We start from the raw sequence: 18,471 nt of genomic DNA on the forward strand, positions 1-18,471 counted from the left end.
CAGTCGGGTACAGGAGAGAGGGAGACTTGCGAGTTTTTATGTTTCCATCGGCATGTTGTTGCTTTTTACGGCATCTTTGATTACATCGAACCGCCCGTTTGGCTGTTTCTTAACATAAACACGCTGTGAAATGCGGAACCAGTCCATATTTTTAACGTGTTCTAGAGTGAGGATTTAAGTCTTTTTAAACGTCCAATAATGTTAGCTGCAAAGAAAAAGTTGAAACAACGAATGCAGAAAAGTGATATTTTGTGTCACTTATCTCACCACGAGATTTAATCACAATGCAGATTCATTAATAAAACTGAATATTAAGGTACTAGGTGACTACTGCACATTAAAAATTATTCCTACAATTTGCTATTTTCCGCACGACGTATATTATGCACTCAAACAGTAATATGTGCAGCAAACGATTGTTATGCAGTTCTTACTGCACCCCCTGCACAATGAATACAATCTAGATAATCAGCAATTGCCGACTTTGTGTCACATTATAAATATTCCAAAAGGGTTTAATTTATAACACTGTTATTACATGATAAACCTTCTTTAGTTTTGACACAAATTTGGGGGGCTACAGGACATGTTGCACAAAATGCCTCTACCCCAAAAGATGGAAGGCTTTGAATGCATAAAATAAAGCCAGGCAAATTGAAATAGCCGTGTGTCTTGGTGAATGAATATGCATTTTGACTGCTTTGTCAAAATATGTATGTGGAATAATCAGAACGACTGTGTGCATGCATCTGGAGGGAAAAAAATACAAAGGCATGAATGTATTAATCGTTTGCGGAGTATGGCTGCATTTATTATACACTGGTCTTGGGATTACATTCTAATTGTGACATTAAGGACAGTTTATTAAAATCTTAAAAACTAGGTGTTGCATTTTTGATCCATTCCGTAACAACGAGCTGGAGGCATACCGATCCATGTATCCATCTGTCAATCTATCTATCTATCAATAATTACACCTTCGGGAAGAAAGATCCACTGTAATGAGAAGACATGCTGTCAAAAAAAGGAAAACAGAAAGAAAAAAAATGATGAATCATTCAAACTTTTTTCCAATACAGCATTAACAAGGCTCTGCCATATGTTCAACTAGGTTAATTACATGTTGGTTTTCCAAGAATGTTCATAATTTATGCGCAGTTCAGTTTTATGAAAAAGAAAAAAAACACAACATAAAAAATACAGTGGGAGGATTCGAGTGGTCAAGCAGCCACTGCAACCACTAAACCACACAACACGGCCTGTGACTACTTGTTTGCTCCCACATGTTCCACTATTTCTCACGTTGTGCCCCAATGAGGGAGACATGCTGTGGTGGCTGCTTTGAGCAAACCTTAAAAAGAAAACCGTCAGAGAGGCCAAGCGCCATATTTTGGAACAGAAACGTCACACAAGGGTGGGCAAAATAGGGCTCATGTTTTTTAACAAGCTGTGTGAGCATTAGAATCGGCCTGCCCTTCAATTGTGAAAGCAACTGGCCTTCGAACATTGAACCACCAAAATTGTCAGAGTACCAAATATTTGCACAATTATGAACCTCAATGTAATTCATACAGCAGAAATGTCAAGCATAAAAATAAAAGCAATTAAAGCAAGTGAGCATATGAGTTTCCCTTAAAATCCACTCAGCAAAAAGCAGATTCAAATATTAAAAAGGAGGACTAAGGACCACTATTTGGCAATATTCCACCTCCAGCATATAAATAGGCCTTTTTCTTGTCAATAGCAAAGTTCAGGAAGGAAGTTGACTTATGTTTTTTTTATATATGTGTGTGTGTGTGTGTGTGTGTGTGTGTGTGTGTGTGTGTGTGTGTGTGTGTGTGCGCGCGCGCGCGTGTGTGTGTGTGCGTGTATGCGCGTGGTTGTGTGTGTGTGCGTGCGTGCGTGCAAGTCTGTGCGTGCGTCTGTGTGTGCACGTGTGTGCGTGTGTGTTTTTGCAGACCTGCGTGTGCGTGTGCGTGTGCGTGTATGTGCATGCGCGTGTGTGTGTGCGTGTGTGCGTGTGTGTGTGTGTGTGTGTGTGTGTGTGTGTGTGTGTGTGTGTGTGTGTGTGTGTGTGTGTGTGTGTGTGTGTGTGTGTGTGTGTGTGTGTGTGTGTGTCCGCATACTAACAGCCATTTTGATCATTCATTGAAAACAAACTTTAGGAATTTGTTGTGCCTTTTCTCCCACTTCCTGGCCTCCAGTGCATGTGCAGCCTCAGCGTTTGGGACATTCTCCTCCTTCCCCTATTTCTTCAATTCATTTCAGGCAGCACGGCAGGAAACGGAGGAACTGATCCAAGTTCAAAGTCAGGTCCGCCAACCCCTTTATAGAAGAAAGTCTCCCTTTCACTAGCCTGGCTTGCATTGGACAGACAAAGTGAGAAAAAGAATAAAAGAAGGAAAATTCCTACAAAAAGAATTGGCCGGGAGACAATTCCAACTAGTTTGCATGGAGTGTCACATTCTGACAGGTTTGAAAATGATAAATCACACATGATGAAGATGACCCCCCACATTTTAGGCCCCTAAGGTCTTCTAATGCTATGTGACAATATCAATATGTTGCCACACCGGGTAGGTGACTGGTGGGCTTGGCGTGACCTTGTGGATTCATAGATGTTTGAACTGTGACCCCCTTAAGACCACATACGCTGCCTTCTAGACTCTTCGCTGTAAAAGAGCCCGTTTGTCACAAAGGCACTTTTTTGAGTGGGGGGGGGGCAAGAAAGAAGAGTGGCCCAAGATGTATCCCCACTATACACCTACATTGTGCCCCTTATAAGACATCAGGTTGTGCAGATAAAATGAAATTATAAATTAGTCTTCAGCACAAACCAGGAATCACAAATTTGAAGCCGGAGAGTTAAAAATAAATTGCTTATTACTTTGCATGTTGAATATTTGATGGTACACAGTGATTGTGGTGGTTGTGAGGGGGAGGGGGGTTGCAATAATGCTCACGCCAAATGTTTATACGGCACTCATCATTTTCATTCCCATTTTTTACATGCCAAAATAGTGCCAAAAAGATGTGGATACTATGTCAAAGCAAAAAGAAAAACAAAAAGAAGACGAAAAAGAAAAAGAAAAAGAAAAACAAAAACTAAAACTACAACTAAAACTAAAACTAAAACTAAAACTAAAAACAATAACAAACAAACAAACAAACAAACAAACAAACAAACATTGATGAAAATACAAAACACATTTCTTCCAAAGCTTTTACTATACAAGGCATACAGAAAATTCCAAATATGATTACACACAAGTTATTCTATAGATCAGTTTATGAAGTAATTATACACATGAAAAGAATTTGAAAGGTGTTAAAGGATGTTTTTTTTTGCAATACAAAATGCATATTTTTGTTTGTGTGGGTGAGTGTTTCAGCTTTAGAATAGACTTCAAAAATATTTATAGATGTATTTTTCCTGCAAAGTTTCTCTCTCTCATTCTCGACGTGCACACGTTTTACATTTAGATGTCACCGTGGCCACTTGGAAAAACAGTTCATTTTAAACTCACCTCAACAAAGGACAACGATGCCAAAGAAGCCATTTAGGTGACTGATCCTCGTCCAACTGTCAAACGGGAACAAGTCAAAGTATATGTATGTACTGTGTGTGTGTGATCACTCTGTAATTCAGATCTGACGCACTACTGTGCGAGCAGACTCGATGTGTGAGCGGCTGCGCGGGTGCGTGTAACCACCCCATCCTGAAGCGGATGGCAAATAATAAATAGTTGACATGGGGAAACATACATACGCGCACACACACAACTGGAGTTGAAATAATATTTGTGCCTTGATTGAACAATGAAAAGAGGTAAACGTTGCCTTTTATTGCGCTATGTTAGAAAGGCAAATCCCAATACCATGGAATACACAGGCAAAACATATAACTTGTAAAAACAGATGCATACTGGGCTTTTTGCGTGTGTGCGAGCGTATGCAAGGAGAGAGAGGGAAATTACGTTGTCGTTCATGCAGACAAAGCGGGTTCGATTCCCGTACGGTCCCCAAAACCTCCGACAATCTACAAGTCACGATTGCAAAAAAAAACGGCGTGGGTTGTGTCCTAAGGGGCATTCGTCGTAGAAACTGCGAGAAAAATGATCTTGCCAGCGACTCGATGTAGCGACCCCTGATGGGACAAGCCTAATGTCGCATACAACGTTTAAAAGGAAGAACGGATTCCACATTTAATTAGTGGAACATTCAGCTGGACGGACAGACAGACAGACAGACGGACAGAGAGAGATAGATAGATAGATAGATAGATAGATAGATAGATAGATAGATAGATAGATAGATAGATAGATAGATAGATAGATAGATAGATAGATAGATAGATAGATAGATAGATAGACGACGCATTATTCCACTATGCATCCCCCAGCTGTTTATCCGTCAGGAGACCTCGCTGCTCTCGAAAGTGGTCTGAACCAGACCAATGTGCAACCTTCAACTTTGCGAGTCTCAACTTTTTGTAGTGCGGCGTGGGCGTCGTGCCGAGGAGCGGGAGTAGAATGGGGGTGCGGACCCCCGCTGGCCCCCTAGGCTGAACGGCAGCCAATCCCCTTTTCCGCTGGGCTGCCAGTCACCCAAATCCGTCCAATACCCGCAGTGGCATTTCTAAAGCGGGTCCCCCCACTGCGTGCTCCAACTGTTGTGTGTGTTCTGCCCATCGCTGGAGAACGCAGTAAAGGGGGGAAAGCAGAGTTCGACGCCGGACAAAAGAACTTCTAGAGCCCCCTATATCCATATTTCCATGCGTGTTGCATGAGGGCGCTCGCATGGAGTAGTCATGGAAGCCCTTTTGAGCAAAAGGAACCCCACATTAAGATTAGCGGATTTGGCAGTCACTCAAATCCTTCCTCACCAGAACATGACAGGCTTCCCGGGGCTAGGGGGGCATCACCCTCTCTCCCACCATGCCCACCTCCACCCCGGGGAGCTGGCCAACGACCCTGGCGTGGCACTCACACCATTCGGACCGGAGCACATGGCACAGACCAGTGCTCTCAAACTCAGCCCTTCGCAGCACATTCAGGGCCATCACGAAGCCCAGACCGCGGCTGCGGCGGCGGCGGCTGCGGCGGCGACCGCCGCCTCCTTCGCTCCGGCTCAGAGCACTGTGGGCTTCCCCGTGGCCCACCATCCCCACTCGGGTTACTCGAGCAGCAGGGACCTGATCCTCAGGAGAGAGCTCTCAGCCTCTGCCATGCACGCGCTCAGCGACCAGACCGCCGCCTCCCCCCACCACCACCACCACCACCACAGCGCGTTCATCTCCCCAACAGGTGCGTACGGCCACGCGGACAGCGGAACCCACTCTCTCTTCTCGGGGCATCACGAGCAAGCGTCACCGTGCTCGCACCCACATCACCACGCACTCAACGGGCAGATACGCTTGGGTCTACCGGGGGACCTCTTCGGTAGGTCGGATCACTTTGGGGCCCGGACGGATCACTACGGAGCCTCCACGCTGCAGAGCTACAACAACGTCAACGCGGCCCACGGCCCTGCGGGGGCCTTCCTGCGCTACATGCGGCAGCCCATCAAGCAGGAGCTCATCTGCAAATGGGTCGAGCCGGAGCTGCAAATTCCCAAGAAGCCCTGCTCCAAGACGTACAGCACCATGCACGAGCTGGTTAACCACGTCACGGTGGAGCACGTCGGTGGTCCCGAGCAGAGCTCCCACGTCTGCTTCTGGGAGGAATGCCCGCGGGAGGGGAAGGCATTCAAAGCCAAGTACAAACTTATCAACCACATCAGAGTGCACACTGGAGAGAAGCCCTTTCCGTGCCCCTTCCCGGGCTGTGGAAAAGTCTTCGCCCGCTCGGAGAACTTGAAGATCCACAAGAGGACACACACTGGTGAGTCGTACTAATACGCAACGAAAAATATAATCGGTGGGTGAAATTAGCGACGTGGCCGTGCGTAATGACGGGCAGCAGAACTGAAAACAACAAATTGTGTTGGGACTGGAACCACATCGTTGACTTAGACTTTATACAACGTAGCGAAACAGAAATCCCCCGCCCTAAGCATTTAACTATTTGGCGCTATCAATATCAATGCAATTTACGCATCTTTACGCATGCAATAGTTTTTGTCACAGGAGGTGATTTCGATGTTCGGGGGAGGTCTGTAAAATAGCACACAAAAAGTATACTTTTAAAACTTGGGTTGTAATATAAAAAAACAAAAAGGGTAAGAAGACACGTTTCCAACTGCGAACGGGGAATGACGTTCTTTAAGTGCTTAACACCCCAAACAAGTTTAAAAAAATATAATTTGTAATCCAAACACAAACCATTTTACTTAAAAAAGAGCTAATGTGTACGTGCAGGATGTTGTAAATGTAAAGCACATGTTTCCACGTCTGCATGCAGTTCCTCTGCAAAACAACTCGACTCCTCCGCCTCCTCCATTGCATGTAACCAAGTGGCCTGAAGGCATGTTACACGTGTTCACACTGTAAAACATTCATTACACGTGTGAGGGGGAAAGTCGGGGGTGGGTGCGTGCATACGTTCAAGATGTTTCGAAAACGAACTGAGTCTGTCCTCTAATTGCATCTCTGTTGTCATTTAGGTGAGAAGCCCTTCAAGTGTGAGTTTGAAGGCTGCGACCGGAAGTTCGCCAACAGCAGCGACCGGAAGAAACACTCGCACGTGCACACGTCCGACAAACCGTACTACTGCAAAGTGCGCGGGTGCGACAAGTCCTATACACACCCGAGCTCCCTGCGCAAACACATGAAGGTGCACTGCAAGAGCCCCCCGCCGCCGCCCAATAACACGACCACGTACATTCCTTCCTGCGCCACCAGCAACCTGCTCGTAGAGCCCATTTCCCCGCAGCGGAACCGCTCCGCCAGCCTCTCCCCGCAGGTGACCAACCTGAACGAGTGGTACGTATGCCAAGGCAGCGGAGGGGGTGTGCACCACCAACACCAGCAACACGATCGGCACTCCCCTTCCAGTGACGTGCCCACCTCAGAGTCAGAAGATGAGGACTTGTTTAGAAACGCCGACCCTCGGACAATGTTATAATGAACAACCTTCATTCCCAAAAATGAAAGCACTCAATCAAAATGGATGCAGTCAACAACCAGCTCCGTTGAAAGTCATGTTTTTCTTTATTGTCGGGTGATGCACATTTGAGCAATATTCAGATCCCACCAACAAGTATCCCGCCGTGTCGTCCAGGGTTGGGCCAACAATTTACTATCAGTGACCTTTTAAACGAAGTCCCCAAGGGCCCTACAAAATTCATGACATAATAGGATCAAACAAATGTTCATTATTGTCTCGAAGAAAACAATTCATTGGGCGCAGGTTTCTCACACGTGGTTTAGAATGGTAAACGAACTACGTTTACATTGTAAAGAGCTACCATCTGCATTAAAAAAACAGGAAAAAGGTACACGTTTTTTCTATCATAAATACTTTGAATGGTTCTCTTTGTGTTTTGGATGTGTATGTGTGTGTGTGTGTGTGTGTGTGTGTGTGTGTGTGTGTGTGTGTGTGTGTGTGTGTGTGTGTGTGTGTGTGTGTGTGTGTGTTTGGCGTAATATTTAAGAGTTATTTAAGTCGAATTTTTTTTTTGCAATGACAACTAAAGTCCCTCGAGACAATAAAATACACTGACAGGCTGGGTTGGATTTGTACATATGTGAGTTTACTCATATTTGTGAATGTTGTGGTTTTCATTGACACTAGAAAATAACGTTTTTTTGTATATTGTAATTTATTTGCTGGTTTCAATATTGTACTGAAATTAAGGAAACACCAAAGAAATAATGGTAAAAATAATGATGCCAGTTTTGGTGGTAGTAACCTGCCCATATTTTTTTTTATTTTTGTTGTATATTTATTTTTCAAATTTAATTTACAGATTTTTAATACACGTCTGTCCTGTAAAATGACTCACCTAGGCTGTGAAATGTGAAATGTTCCCCTTTTCTAAAAAATGTCTCGCATGCCTTTTTTATATATGTGATGTGTCTCGTTTGTTGAGGTGCATGGTGCCATTTGAACATGATGGATATTTTTAAAATAATGTGAAAAAGAGGATAAATGTTTTTTTTCAATTTGGATTTATAGCAACGACAAGAAAAGAAGAAAACATGAATAAATAACAATTCAAATGTTAATACTTGCTATTTTGTACATTACTATTGCACAGAATGGTGACAATTAAATTATGTTATGTAAATTTATAAGTGACATAATATTCATATCAAAATGATTCTCGTCTGTAATTCACACTACGTGATGGATGAAGACCTTGCGCCATTGTGCGGCAAAAGCTGGTGGAGAAAAATCCAACAATCAGAGCTCTGATTGTTGTTGTTCGATATTCCCCCGTATTGAAAATTGAAAAGGCCCAACGTGGCCCTCTATGCAGCGGCCTGGGTATGTGTGTGAGGCCCACGCAGAGCCTCAAAGGCCGCCATAGGAGGGATACGTTGTCGCTTGGAAAAAAGAACTGGGATGGGTTGGGGGTGTTAAAAAGTGCACACACGCCCAAATGTTACATGCGTGCACCGTTAAATTGAATGCATTTTCAGCAAAACAAAAGCAGTATCCTGAAGGCTCCCGAAATACAATTACCTGTCGACTGACAAATACACAGCCAAGATCAAATAATGACTGCTTATGGTTTTCCTTCAGTGTCAACAATATTTTGGCTGTAGATTAGACACATAAAAAAGACATACACCCAGCTCCACCCGGGTAGGCCCAAAGAGGAAAAAATAGAAAAATAAGTGCCGCAGACGTGCAGGTAATTTTTTTTAATAATGGCTTCTGTAACACAGAAACACAATGGGGGAGGGGATCATATTTTACAGTATAAAAAAATCATAAGGAACCAATGATGAATTTTTGCACTTCGATTCTGTATACAGTATTTGACGCCTGTCCTTTACTGCATTTGTAAAATGAAATCGTGATAACAACTATCACGACAATAGAACAATACACACTGTGAAATGTTACTGCCAATAGAAAAATAACATGCCTTACTGTGTGTTTGCGTGTGTGTGTCTTTGTGTGTGTGTGTACTCCATGAGTGACCCCTGCTGCATTTTTATTACATAATCATGCGTCATGCGTAATTTTAATAAAAGTGCAAAAACAATCTTAATATAATTAAAAAGTCGTGTGAATCATATGGCTTTCATTCGATTATCTAATGCCAACCATGTGAATTGTTACATAGAAGGGAAAACCATCACGGTCATTCTTTGCTAAAAATAAAAATATAATCGGTCGTGCATATGAGGTTTCTAATCAATTTATGTAACCAACATTGTGGTTGGTTTTCATACACTATCTTATTTTCATATCATTATTGTTTTAAGAATGTGGTCAAAATTGCACAGAAGAAAACAAAGTAAATAGACAATTTAAAAACCCGAAGTATTAGCTGCAAATTTCACTTCAATTTCTCAGTATTTTATACATGTTCTCTTTTATAGTGTTTCCTGTTGAAATTGACACCCACTCCTAAAGGCTTATCACTTTTTATTTATTTATTTTTTTTAACAAGGTGGCTTTTCCAATCAAGAAAATAAACAAATAGTTGCTATTACATGGTTTGTGGGGGTAGGGGGGCGTTAATAAAATAACACGGGGAAGGGTGGGGGAGAAGAAAACGAGGCGGCGGTCACCCTCGAGTGGCAAAAGCTTTGAAGTGGAACTTATTATCCCGGGAATACTTTTGGGGTTGTCCTAACGACGCGGCTGAATGGGAGAAGGCGCTCCTTTGTCAGCGATTTGTTCTCCTTTAGTGGGACGCCTGTGGAAATGTACTTACATGGGCCACCTTTACACGCCGCCTGCAAATCAGTAACCGGCCGAGTCAGACTTGCAGACGCCACTATTTGGACGAAAAGACAAAGCAAGGGACCCCCCCCTCAAAAAAAAAAAAAAAAAAAAAGAAAAAGAAACGATGCCCATTTTTTTCTCTCAAGGGAATGAATGGTATTAAATGCTGTCATAGATATGCGCGCAAAAAGCATACGGTATGTAAATGTCAGCAATTTTTTTTGAATGTGTCATTTTCATCCCACTTTAAAAAGTGTTTGCGTGCATATGCGCTGTTGGGGGATGGGGGTGGAGGAGGGGGAGGGGGGGATAAGCACCTGCGCACTCTGCTGGGGCACCTTGCAATGCAGCCTCCTGCTTTTAGGGCTGAGGTGAACATGAATACCAAACCTATTTTTACTACCTTTGTTTCGTGATAAATTCTCTTAACAACGCCTCCTGCCCAAAAACAAACTGTGGACCAAATTTTTAGGGCCCACGCTGGGTGGGAATCGTACAATTGGTAACACACGTTTCCTGGGGGATTGGCAAAATCAGCATATGTAAATCAGCATTTTTGGAACTTTAAAGTTACACGACAAAGCAGATTCAAAAATTGGATTCAAACAAATTTATTTCATGTGCATGCAAGGGCACTTATGGTGGGGCAAGGAAACTCATGGAAATGTTTCTCTTTATTTAGTATTAATTTTTCCCCTCTAAGACAGTGTCCTCACTTTACATCATACATTTTAAAGGAGTTTAATTTCCCATTTAAATGTGGTAGTCACATTGCATCAAGAGTTTTAAGCAGACAATTGAGGTATAGGTCCATTTGGCGCTGGGGGGGGGGGGGGGGGATACCTTGCATTGGTTGGCCTCCAACAAGGCAAAGAGGAAAACACTGCCAAAAAACAACTTTTCTTTAAAAGCACGATTGTTTGATTAAAAAAACATCGCTCTAACTGTGTGTGCAAGAACATCTTGCCATGGATGGCATTCTTTCTTTTCATTTATCAATTTATTTTTCTATCTGTGTTTTAAGGAGGGATGTCATGCTGCAAAAAAATGGGAGTGGTAGTTTTGGTGTAGTAAACAGTGTATGTGGATGATTGTAACAATTCATTTGAAGGGATAGGTCGTATTTTTCATGTACATTATCATCCAATATTGAGGGCTGGTGACATATTTTTAGTCAGTATGGCGAAAAAGGTAGGGTGCCGAACCAAACAAACGCCTGAGTGTCATGTACTCAGATCTCCTTTAAAGAGAGGCAATTTTTTTGGTTCACGCTGGGTCATCTTGTGAGAGGTGACCTCCAATTTTTGAGGGTGCTATGAAAAAGGGGGCATGCAGACAACCCTCTTCCCTAACCACTTTATCTAAGTCACATTATTTTACTCTGAAGTTATTTTATTCACCCCCCTCCGCCAGAAAAACAGTTTGTGTGTATTTTTAAGGGTGACATTTTTCTGTGTATTGGAGGCACGTGCCTGGAAAGGGTGGCTAGCTTTTTGTGTGGTGGGATAGAAGAGGGAATTAAGATTTGACCACATCACTTTCATGAAAAAAAGAAGATAAAAAGTTACATTGCATACATGCATGACTGAAACCTGGGAACGGAGGCCTTTTGGAGTGGTCACAAAAAGGGGCGACCACCTCTTCAAATACTGCATCTGGTTCTGGGAACTTTCTCTTTTGGGAAAATGAATAGTTTTTTGCTTCCACTTGGGGTCCAAGTAGGTCCATTGAGGGTGCATATGTTGGTCTTGTCATCTACATACACTCTAAACACGAAATAGTACTACTCACTCAAAGTCATTAAGGTCCGTAAACTCAAAAACTTTTGAGTTTTCTGAATGAGTGATGCCTTTTTAATTTGCAGTAAATCAATACTTATGAGTTAACGGCTGTCGTTTACTAATATATTTTAAGTAAATGGCAGGACGCTGCCATTTACCAAAAGTTTACTTGGTAACTTGTTGGGTTTTACAGTGTATGGTCTAGCTCAAAGGAGCTCTGCGTTCACCTCCAAGACCAAGAGGAGTGAGGAAGTTTAACATGTCACAATGTGCACTCCCAGGGGGGTCACTGGACTGACCTGGACCCTTCCAGGCTTTTCATTGCAACTTCATTAAAACAATTACTCAGTGAATACATCAGGATTTTTTAGGTGTGTGGGAATTTTTCACGTTGAGGAAGAAAGAAAATAAAAATAAACATATTTTCATTTCAAACATTTTTATCATTCTCAATTCCATTAAACACATAACTCATTTACTAGACATTTTATATGAACAATTACAACCAATCATTTTGAAACATGTTTTTTCTTTCCACCTCTATGTTGCAAAACCCGATTGGGAGCAGAAAATCAGAAACATCTTTTGGTGGGAGGAAGTAAAAATAAACAGCGGCAATGTGGCCGTACAAGTGATCACGCCCCTAAAAGTGGGACGTTTCTTGCAATTAAATGAAGTTCAGCTGTTTCTAACCTTTTTTTTCACCATTTTCTTACCTGAGGATTTACTTAGCGATGACACGGGCCTTATTTCTTGTGAAGTAACACAGCCCTAAATAATGATGCTTCCACTACAAGTTTACTATCAGCGTGGTGAGGTTCTTCTCATGATAAGCAGTTTTGTTTTGGTGACAAACTAATCAGCTGGAATCACAATCATACAGAGCACCTGGTTTCATCGGCGCATAACACATTCCCCACATATTCCCACATATTGGGAAGGTATCAAGTGCAATTCTGTGAGCATACCTCATAGCTCAGAGCAAATAAGTTGGAATATTGTTGTCACTTGTACTGCACAGATAGTATTTTACTGAAATTTGCGCAGCTCTTTGAATGTTTGCATCTTCAGCCCTTTTGTAAGGACAGTAGCGACTTGGTCATATCCCCTTTATGCCATTATTTCTCCACTTGATTACAGTCTGAACTGTGTTATTGGGTAGACATATATAATGCATTGGTAGTTTTGTAGAACACTCCTCCTGACCAGTACCTTTGAACAACAAGAGTCCACCAATGCTACGGAAGCTATGACTTGGGCTATCGAATGTGACAACAAAAATATTACAAATTCCTACCAAACGGCTTAACTTTATTTTAGGTTAATCGGATGCATGATCAAGAACATTATCAGACTTTACAGAACTTGCTGATGATCTGTTCATTTGAATCTGGTATGTTGGCGGTGGGAGACATCTAAAACTGACAAGGTAGGTGCTCTCGAGGATCACACATGGGCATCCTTGATCCAAACTATTTACTTTAATTTTAATTCATCTACTAGATCTAACAACTCATCTACAACTGATTGCAGAACACACCAAAACATATCTATGCATCTTTTCCAGTGGGCATTAAAATGCACATGAGAGTAAAATGATGTTTTCATTGTCTTGATTAATATTTTGGATTTTGTGTTTGTTTGTAACTGGAAAGACAACGAATCGATCCATGACTCTTCAAAGTAAACTGTACAATAAATACATTTATTGTCATATTTTTTTCTAAATCCTGATTTTGCAGTTGTACACTATTATCGGCACTAAGACAATATATCATATCTGGTGGCTGGCTAACATAACATCTGCGGGGGTAGAACTTGGTCCCGGTCCAACAGGCTCCATCCCAAGGACTGGGAGCGACTCCAAGCCAGTAGGTAAGCAGAGAGCAAGGTCATCCACAGACGACGCACTTCCTGGTCACCTCTCCTTCTGCACCTCGCCGCCGCCGGCCACAAAGTCGCTAGGAAAAGGCAGATAGGCGTGAGCGAGCCTAGCCCTGTGGCTTCTCGCTGAATGACCAGCTTTCCCTAAAAGCCTCTAAATGCAGGATGTAGGCTTCAGCGTACTTGGAAAGAAACAGAACATGGACAGGTGGAAAGAGATGGAGGTGGGGGGGGGGGGGGGGGGGGGGGGGGGGGGGGGGGGGGGGGGGGCAGAAGGAAAGACAACCAGATGGACTGCTTATGGGATGGACACTCTAGATTTGTGCCCAGGGATGGGAATGGACAGTACAAGGAGCAGCTTATTCGCTGGAGTGTGAACAATATCCTGTGGTGGCCCTTTCAAAATAAGCCTCTTCCCTTGAAGCGTAATGCATATCACCTCACTATGCATGAGTCAGAAACTACACATGAAGAAAACAGATGGATGAAAGAGCCTGAAGAAGCCAGTTTGGATTTAAGGTGAAGTCGGTCAAGAAGTTGAACAGAAACAAGGCAAAGGAAAAAGTAACCAAGATTTGAGGCATCCTTGCAATAGCTATACGTAATTTGTTTCCCGCCACAAAGACCAAAATTCTTCTTTTTTTTTATTGTGCACAAAGCATGATATTAAGTTACACGCAGCCTAAAAAATGTCACACTGTTTAGCGAAGCAAATATGTTCCCGTTTTAAGGTGCTCATCTTTTTATCATTTCATATCAAGTGTAGTAAACCGGGAGCAGGCAGACATATTTTGGGGAACTGAGGTAGTGCTCCTGGATCTCATTTTATGTAGACGTCCACTAAAGATGACAGCAGGTCATTTCCACACAACCGACTGTACTTTTTGCATGAGTGAATTACTAGCATCAAAACGTGTGTCAACTTGACAATTCAGTAAAAGGCAAACTTATTTGTCTGTGTTTAGCAGGTGAACAGACATTTGAAAATATGATGTGGCTTTTCTGCTCTTCTCTTTTAGTTTGAGTTGCAACCCCGTGAAATTTAAAAAGACACCACCACCAATCTATCCGGGCAAGGAAGACAGTGGAACAGCAACATTTGGCGGATTACAAAGAAAATCCGGCAATCTCACACTCCTACTCAAGTAATATGTACAGTATAATATTTTATGTTTAATAGGATGATGGGGAAAAAAGGAAAAAATGAGTGCCAATTGTCTCCAATTAACCCAAAGCATTATAATCACTCACTTCACAAATATATTTGCCATGGTACAGCATAACAAAATTTGATTGGAATTACAACACGGTTAGAGAGTTAGGGGTACTCTTCATAGCATTCAGTGACAAAAAGTACAATGAGGGAGCATGTGTATACATTTTTGACCCATTACCTTGCAAAATATCCCTCAGAACAAGTAAATATCCCTCAGAACAAGTCTAATGCCCCACTACATTTCCACGCAGTCCCAGATTAGTGTCATAGAGCGGTGCTAACATGAGAAGGAGGCATTCAATGCATCTCATTTGCCCAAAATTAGGTCAGCATTTGGACATGATATGAGGAATGGAGGGAGCTGATGTTCATGATCATAGAGAAGCCAATTATGCCAATTATTATTTCATCGGAAGTCCAGCACGGACCAACTTCAGCCTCACTATTGGAGCTTTCATCCATTGGAGTGAACCAATGCACCCACACAGAAAAAAAAACAAAAAAACAAAAACAAAAACAATAACTAATCAGTAAATAAAGAAATCATTCGGTGTGAAAGCATTGCATGACCCCTCAACCATGACAAGGCCGAGACGTCCCTTGGACTTTGGCGGCTCCAGACACATCACAGACGGAGCAGACTGAAACGGCTTGGCTTTGGCAATGACTGATATGGGCTTGGTTGGTAAGAAGAAAATGTGCTGTCTTGATGTCTGCAGCCCGGCTCGGATAAGCCAGATAGGAAGCACAAATGGCTGGATAGGCAATGAGATTGAGATACGGGGGTCTCCATTTGACCCATGTCTTCAAAGAGACCGAATGAGGCCCCAGAAGAGGTTTAGGACAGAAATGATTGAATGCCAAGATGACCTATAGTGTCTGCAAAATATAATCTTAACACCGCCTATTTGTTTTGATTGGTCTACTTTGATAAAAAGCCACCCTTCAAGTTTACGGAGCGCTCTTCTATAACATATATAATATATCCCACAGGACACTTCGCTCTGCATTGTCCTACTCACAAGAGTAATTGTGTCATTAGGATGACTCGAGCAGGGGGCAGAAACCTTTTGGGCTTCTGCAGACATATTTGGTAGCAAACGACAGTATCGCTTGCAGAAGATGTCATGTCAGATCCATCTTAGTGACAAACAGATTGGTACTCACTGCCCTACGATTCCCCAGTTTGGAACGACACCAAAATCTACACACTGTCAGAAGCCACTTTCACACAGAGATCCTGAAAAATGGCCATATCACAGCTGCGGATTGCTGCTCTGACGGCGACGATTGCTTTTGTGACAACAGGGTGGGTGAAGTGCATGTTGGGTGTTAAACTACACATACCTGTGCCAGCACAACGTAAGTCCCTGACTGACAGGTAGCGGGCAACATCTTACTACCTCTGAAGCCAGAGAATTTAATTTGTCAATTTTATCACCCAATTCTATTGAAAGTAAGCCTGTAAAAAGCTGGGTGACAAAGAAATTGGTTATGACGCATTTACCGAAACTCCATGAGAAGGTGGAAAATTGATAGGTTTACTTTTTCCAGCCCATCCTCCTACATACAACAATTCAGTGTTGGTACTGTAAACAAAGAACACAGGAAAAAAGCTATGAGCAAGTCCTGGGTTTTTAAAGTTAAAGGAAGAAGAAAGACCAGGTTGACTTTGCTTTCCACCCAACATTCAAAGTCTGTCCTGTCAGCGTACATGTATGTATGTATGTGTGTGTGTGTGTGTGTGTGTGTGTGTGTGTGTGTGTGCGTGTTCTTGTTTGCGCGCCCCGGTGGGGACATCAACCTGACTGAAAGCAGCCCGGTGGGGACTCATGTACCAGTGGGGACCTAAAATGAGGTCCCCATGGGCAAATTGCTCTGAGAGACTTCAAAATGAGGTCCCCACGGGAAAATTACTCTGAGAGACTTCTGGAAAGGATACCCCCAAGCAGGACAGCATCAGCATGGTGTGGGACTTGCAACAAAAAATAGTCTCCTACTAAAACTCCCAGAATCACCGATTGGCATAAGCGAAAGGCTTATGTCACTTAGGATCCCTCTGGTTAATAAAAGATACACCACCCTTCTTAGTGCGTATGCACCTACCCTACCATCAAAGGAAGACGCTAAGGACAGCTTCTATAAGGCATTAGATGAGGTCCTCCGCAGCATACCTAAAGAGGATAAGATCTTCTTGCTGGGCGATTTTAACGCAAGAGTGGGGAAGGACAACAAGGTGTGGAGTGGGGTGATTGCTGGGCATGGCATCGGGCATGTCAATGCAAATAGCCTACGGCTGCTAAGTCTTTGTGCTGAGCATGACTTATCCATCACAAACACCATCTTCCAACTGAAAAACAAGCACAAAGCATCCTGGATGCACCCACGCTCTAAACATTGGCACCTGATTGATTACACCAATGTGAGACGCTCAGACATAAGAGACGTCTTGCTCACTCGTGCAATGGCAGGAGCTGAGTGCTGGACTGACCACACGACTCATGATGACCAGGCTTCGAGTGCAAGTACGCCCTGCTATTTGTCTCCAGAGGTCAGGCAAGAAGAGGCTGGACTGCAGCCGGCTAGCAGAGCCTATGGCTCGGGACAAACTCCGTCTCTCTCTTTCCGAAAACCTGGAAGACATTGAGCCTATCCTGCTGGGAGAGGACTTCATTAATGTAAAATGGTCCACTATCAGCTCCAGGCTCTATGAGGCAGCATCCAAATCCATCGGATATAAGCGCAGAAAGCACCAGGACTGGTTTGATGACAACACAGACACATTAACCTCGATGCTCAAAAACATGCACACAGCACAAATTGCTGTACTCAACAACCCCACATCAACTGCGGTCCGGCAGCAATGGCAGAAACTACGTGCCCTGCAGAATGAGTGGTGGACATCGAAGGCGGCTGAAATAATATCCCAGGCCAATAAAAACGATATGCACAACTTCTATGATGCAGTAAAAGTCATCTATGGCCCAAGAAACTGCGCTGTCTCCCCTCTGAAGTCTAGTGACGGTACAACCCTCATAAAAGACCAGAAGCTCATCATCAAAAGATGGGCAGAACACTTTGAATGTTTACTCAACCAGCCTTCCCCAACAGACCCTTTAGTTGTAGAGGAGCTCCCTGATCGCCCGGCTATCCAAGACCTTGACCTTCCATCAACCTTTGGAGAGGTTAAGAGTGCTTTAAAATCTCTGAAAAGCAACAAAAGCCCTGGTCCTGACAGTATCACGGCTGAGATCAACAGCCGTGGCATCTCACTTCTGGTAGTTGCTGGTAAAGTCCTGGCTAAAGTGATGCTACATAGATTGATAAACTGCATCACAGAAAATCTGCTGCCAGAATCCCAGTGTGGTTTCAGGAAGAACAGGAGCACCGTACACATGGACTTCACAGCTCATCAGCTTCAGGAGAAGTGTAGGGAACAGCACCAGAACCTCTTTGTTGCTTTTATTGATCTGTCAAAGGCCTTTGACACGGTCAACAGGGACCTTCTCTGAAATATTCTCCTGAAGTTTGGATGCCCACAGAAATTTGTCAACATCCTTAGCCAATTTTACAATGGGATGACATCACGTGCGACTATCGGTGGCCATGAATCACAACCCTTCAAGGTGCAGACTGGTGTACGCCAGGGATGTGTCCTCGCACCAGTCCTGTTCAACATCTTCGTCCTGTGTGTGACACTGTTGCTCCATGAGAGGATCGAGAAGAACAGTGGGGTTACCATAGA

The 18,471-nt window shown here is 43.2% G+C and overlaps 1 protein-coding gene across 1 annotated transcript; it reads left to right on the forward strand.

Annotated features, from left to right (window-relative positions):
* Positions 1–4,172: 4,172 nt before the first annotated feature.
* Positions 4,173–9,011, forward strand: zic5 (Zic family zinc finger 5). Its single transcript, XM_089002436.1, has 2 exons — positions 4,173–5,882; positions 6,604–9,011. The coding sequence occupies exons 1-2, from the start codon at positions 4,811–4,813 to the stop codon at positions 7,062–7,064; spliced, it is 1,533 nt and encodes a 510-aa protein (XP_088858562.1). The 5' UTR covers positions 4,173–4,810; the 3' UTR covers positions 7,065–9,011.
* The last annotated feature ends 9,460 nt before the right edge of the window (positions 9,012–18,471 follow it).

This window comes from Hippocampus bargibanti, linkage group LG08, assembly GCF_051943395.1.
Source record: "Hippocampus bargibanti isolate YZ-2025 linkage group LG08, ASM5194339v1, whole genome shotgun sequence".
Lineage (NCBI taxonomy): Eukaryota > Metazoa > Chordata > Actinopteri > Syngnathiformes > Syngnathidae > Hippocampus > Hippocampus bargibanti.

Bases quoted from the DNA above. Each gene is read 5' to 3' on its own strand.
- zic5 (XM_089002436.1), top strand. From the start codon at position 4,811: ATGGAAGCCCTTTTGAGCAAAAGGAACCCCACATTAAGATTAGCGGAT. The intron at 5,883-6,603 runs GTGAGTCGTACT...GTTGTCATTTAG, and splicing joins CCACAAGAGGACACACACTG to GTGAGAAGCCCTTCAAGTGT.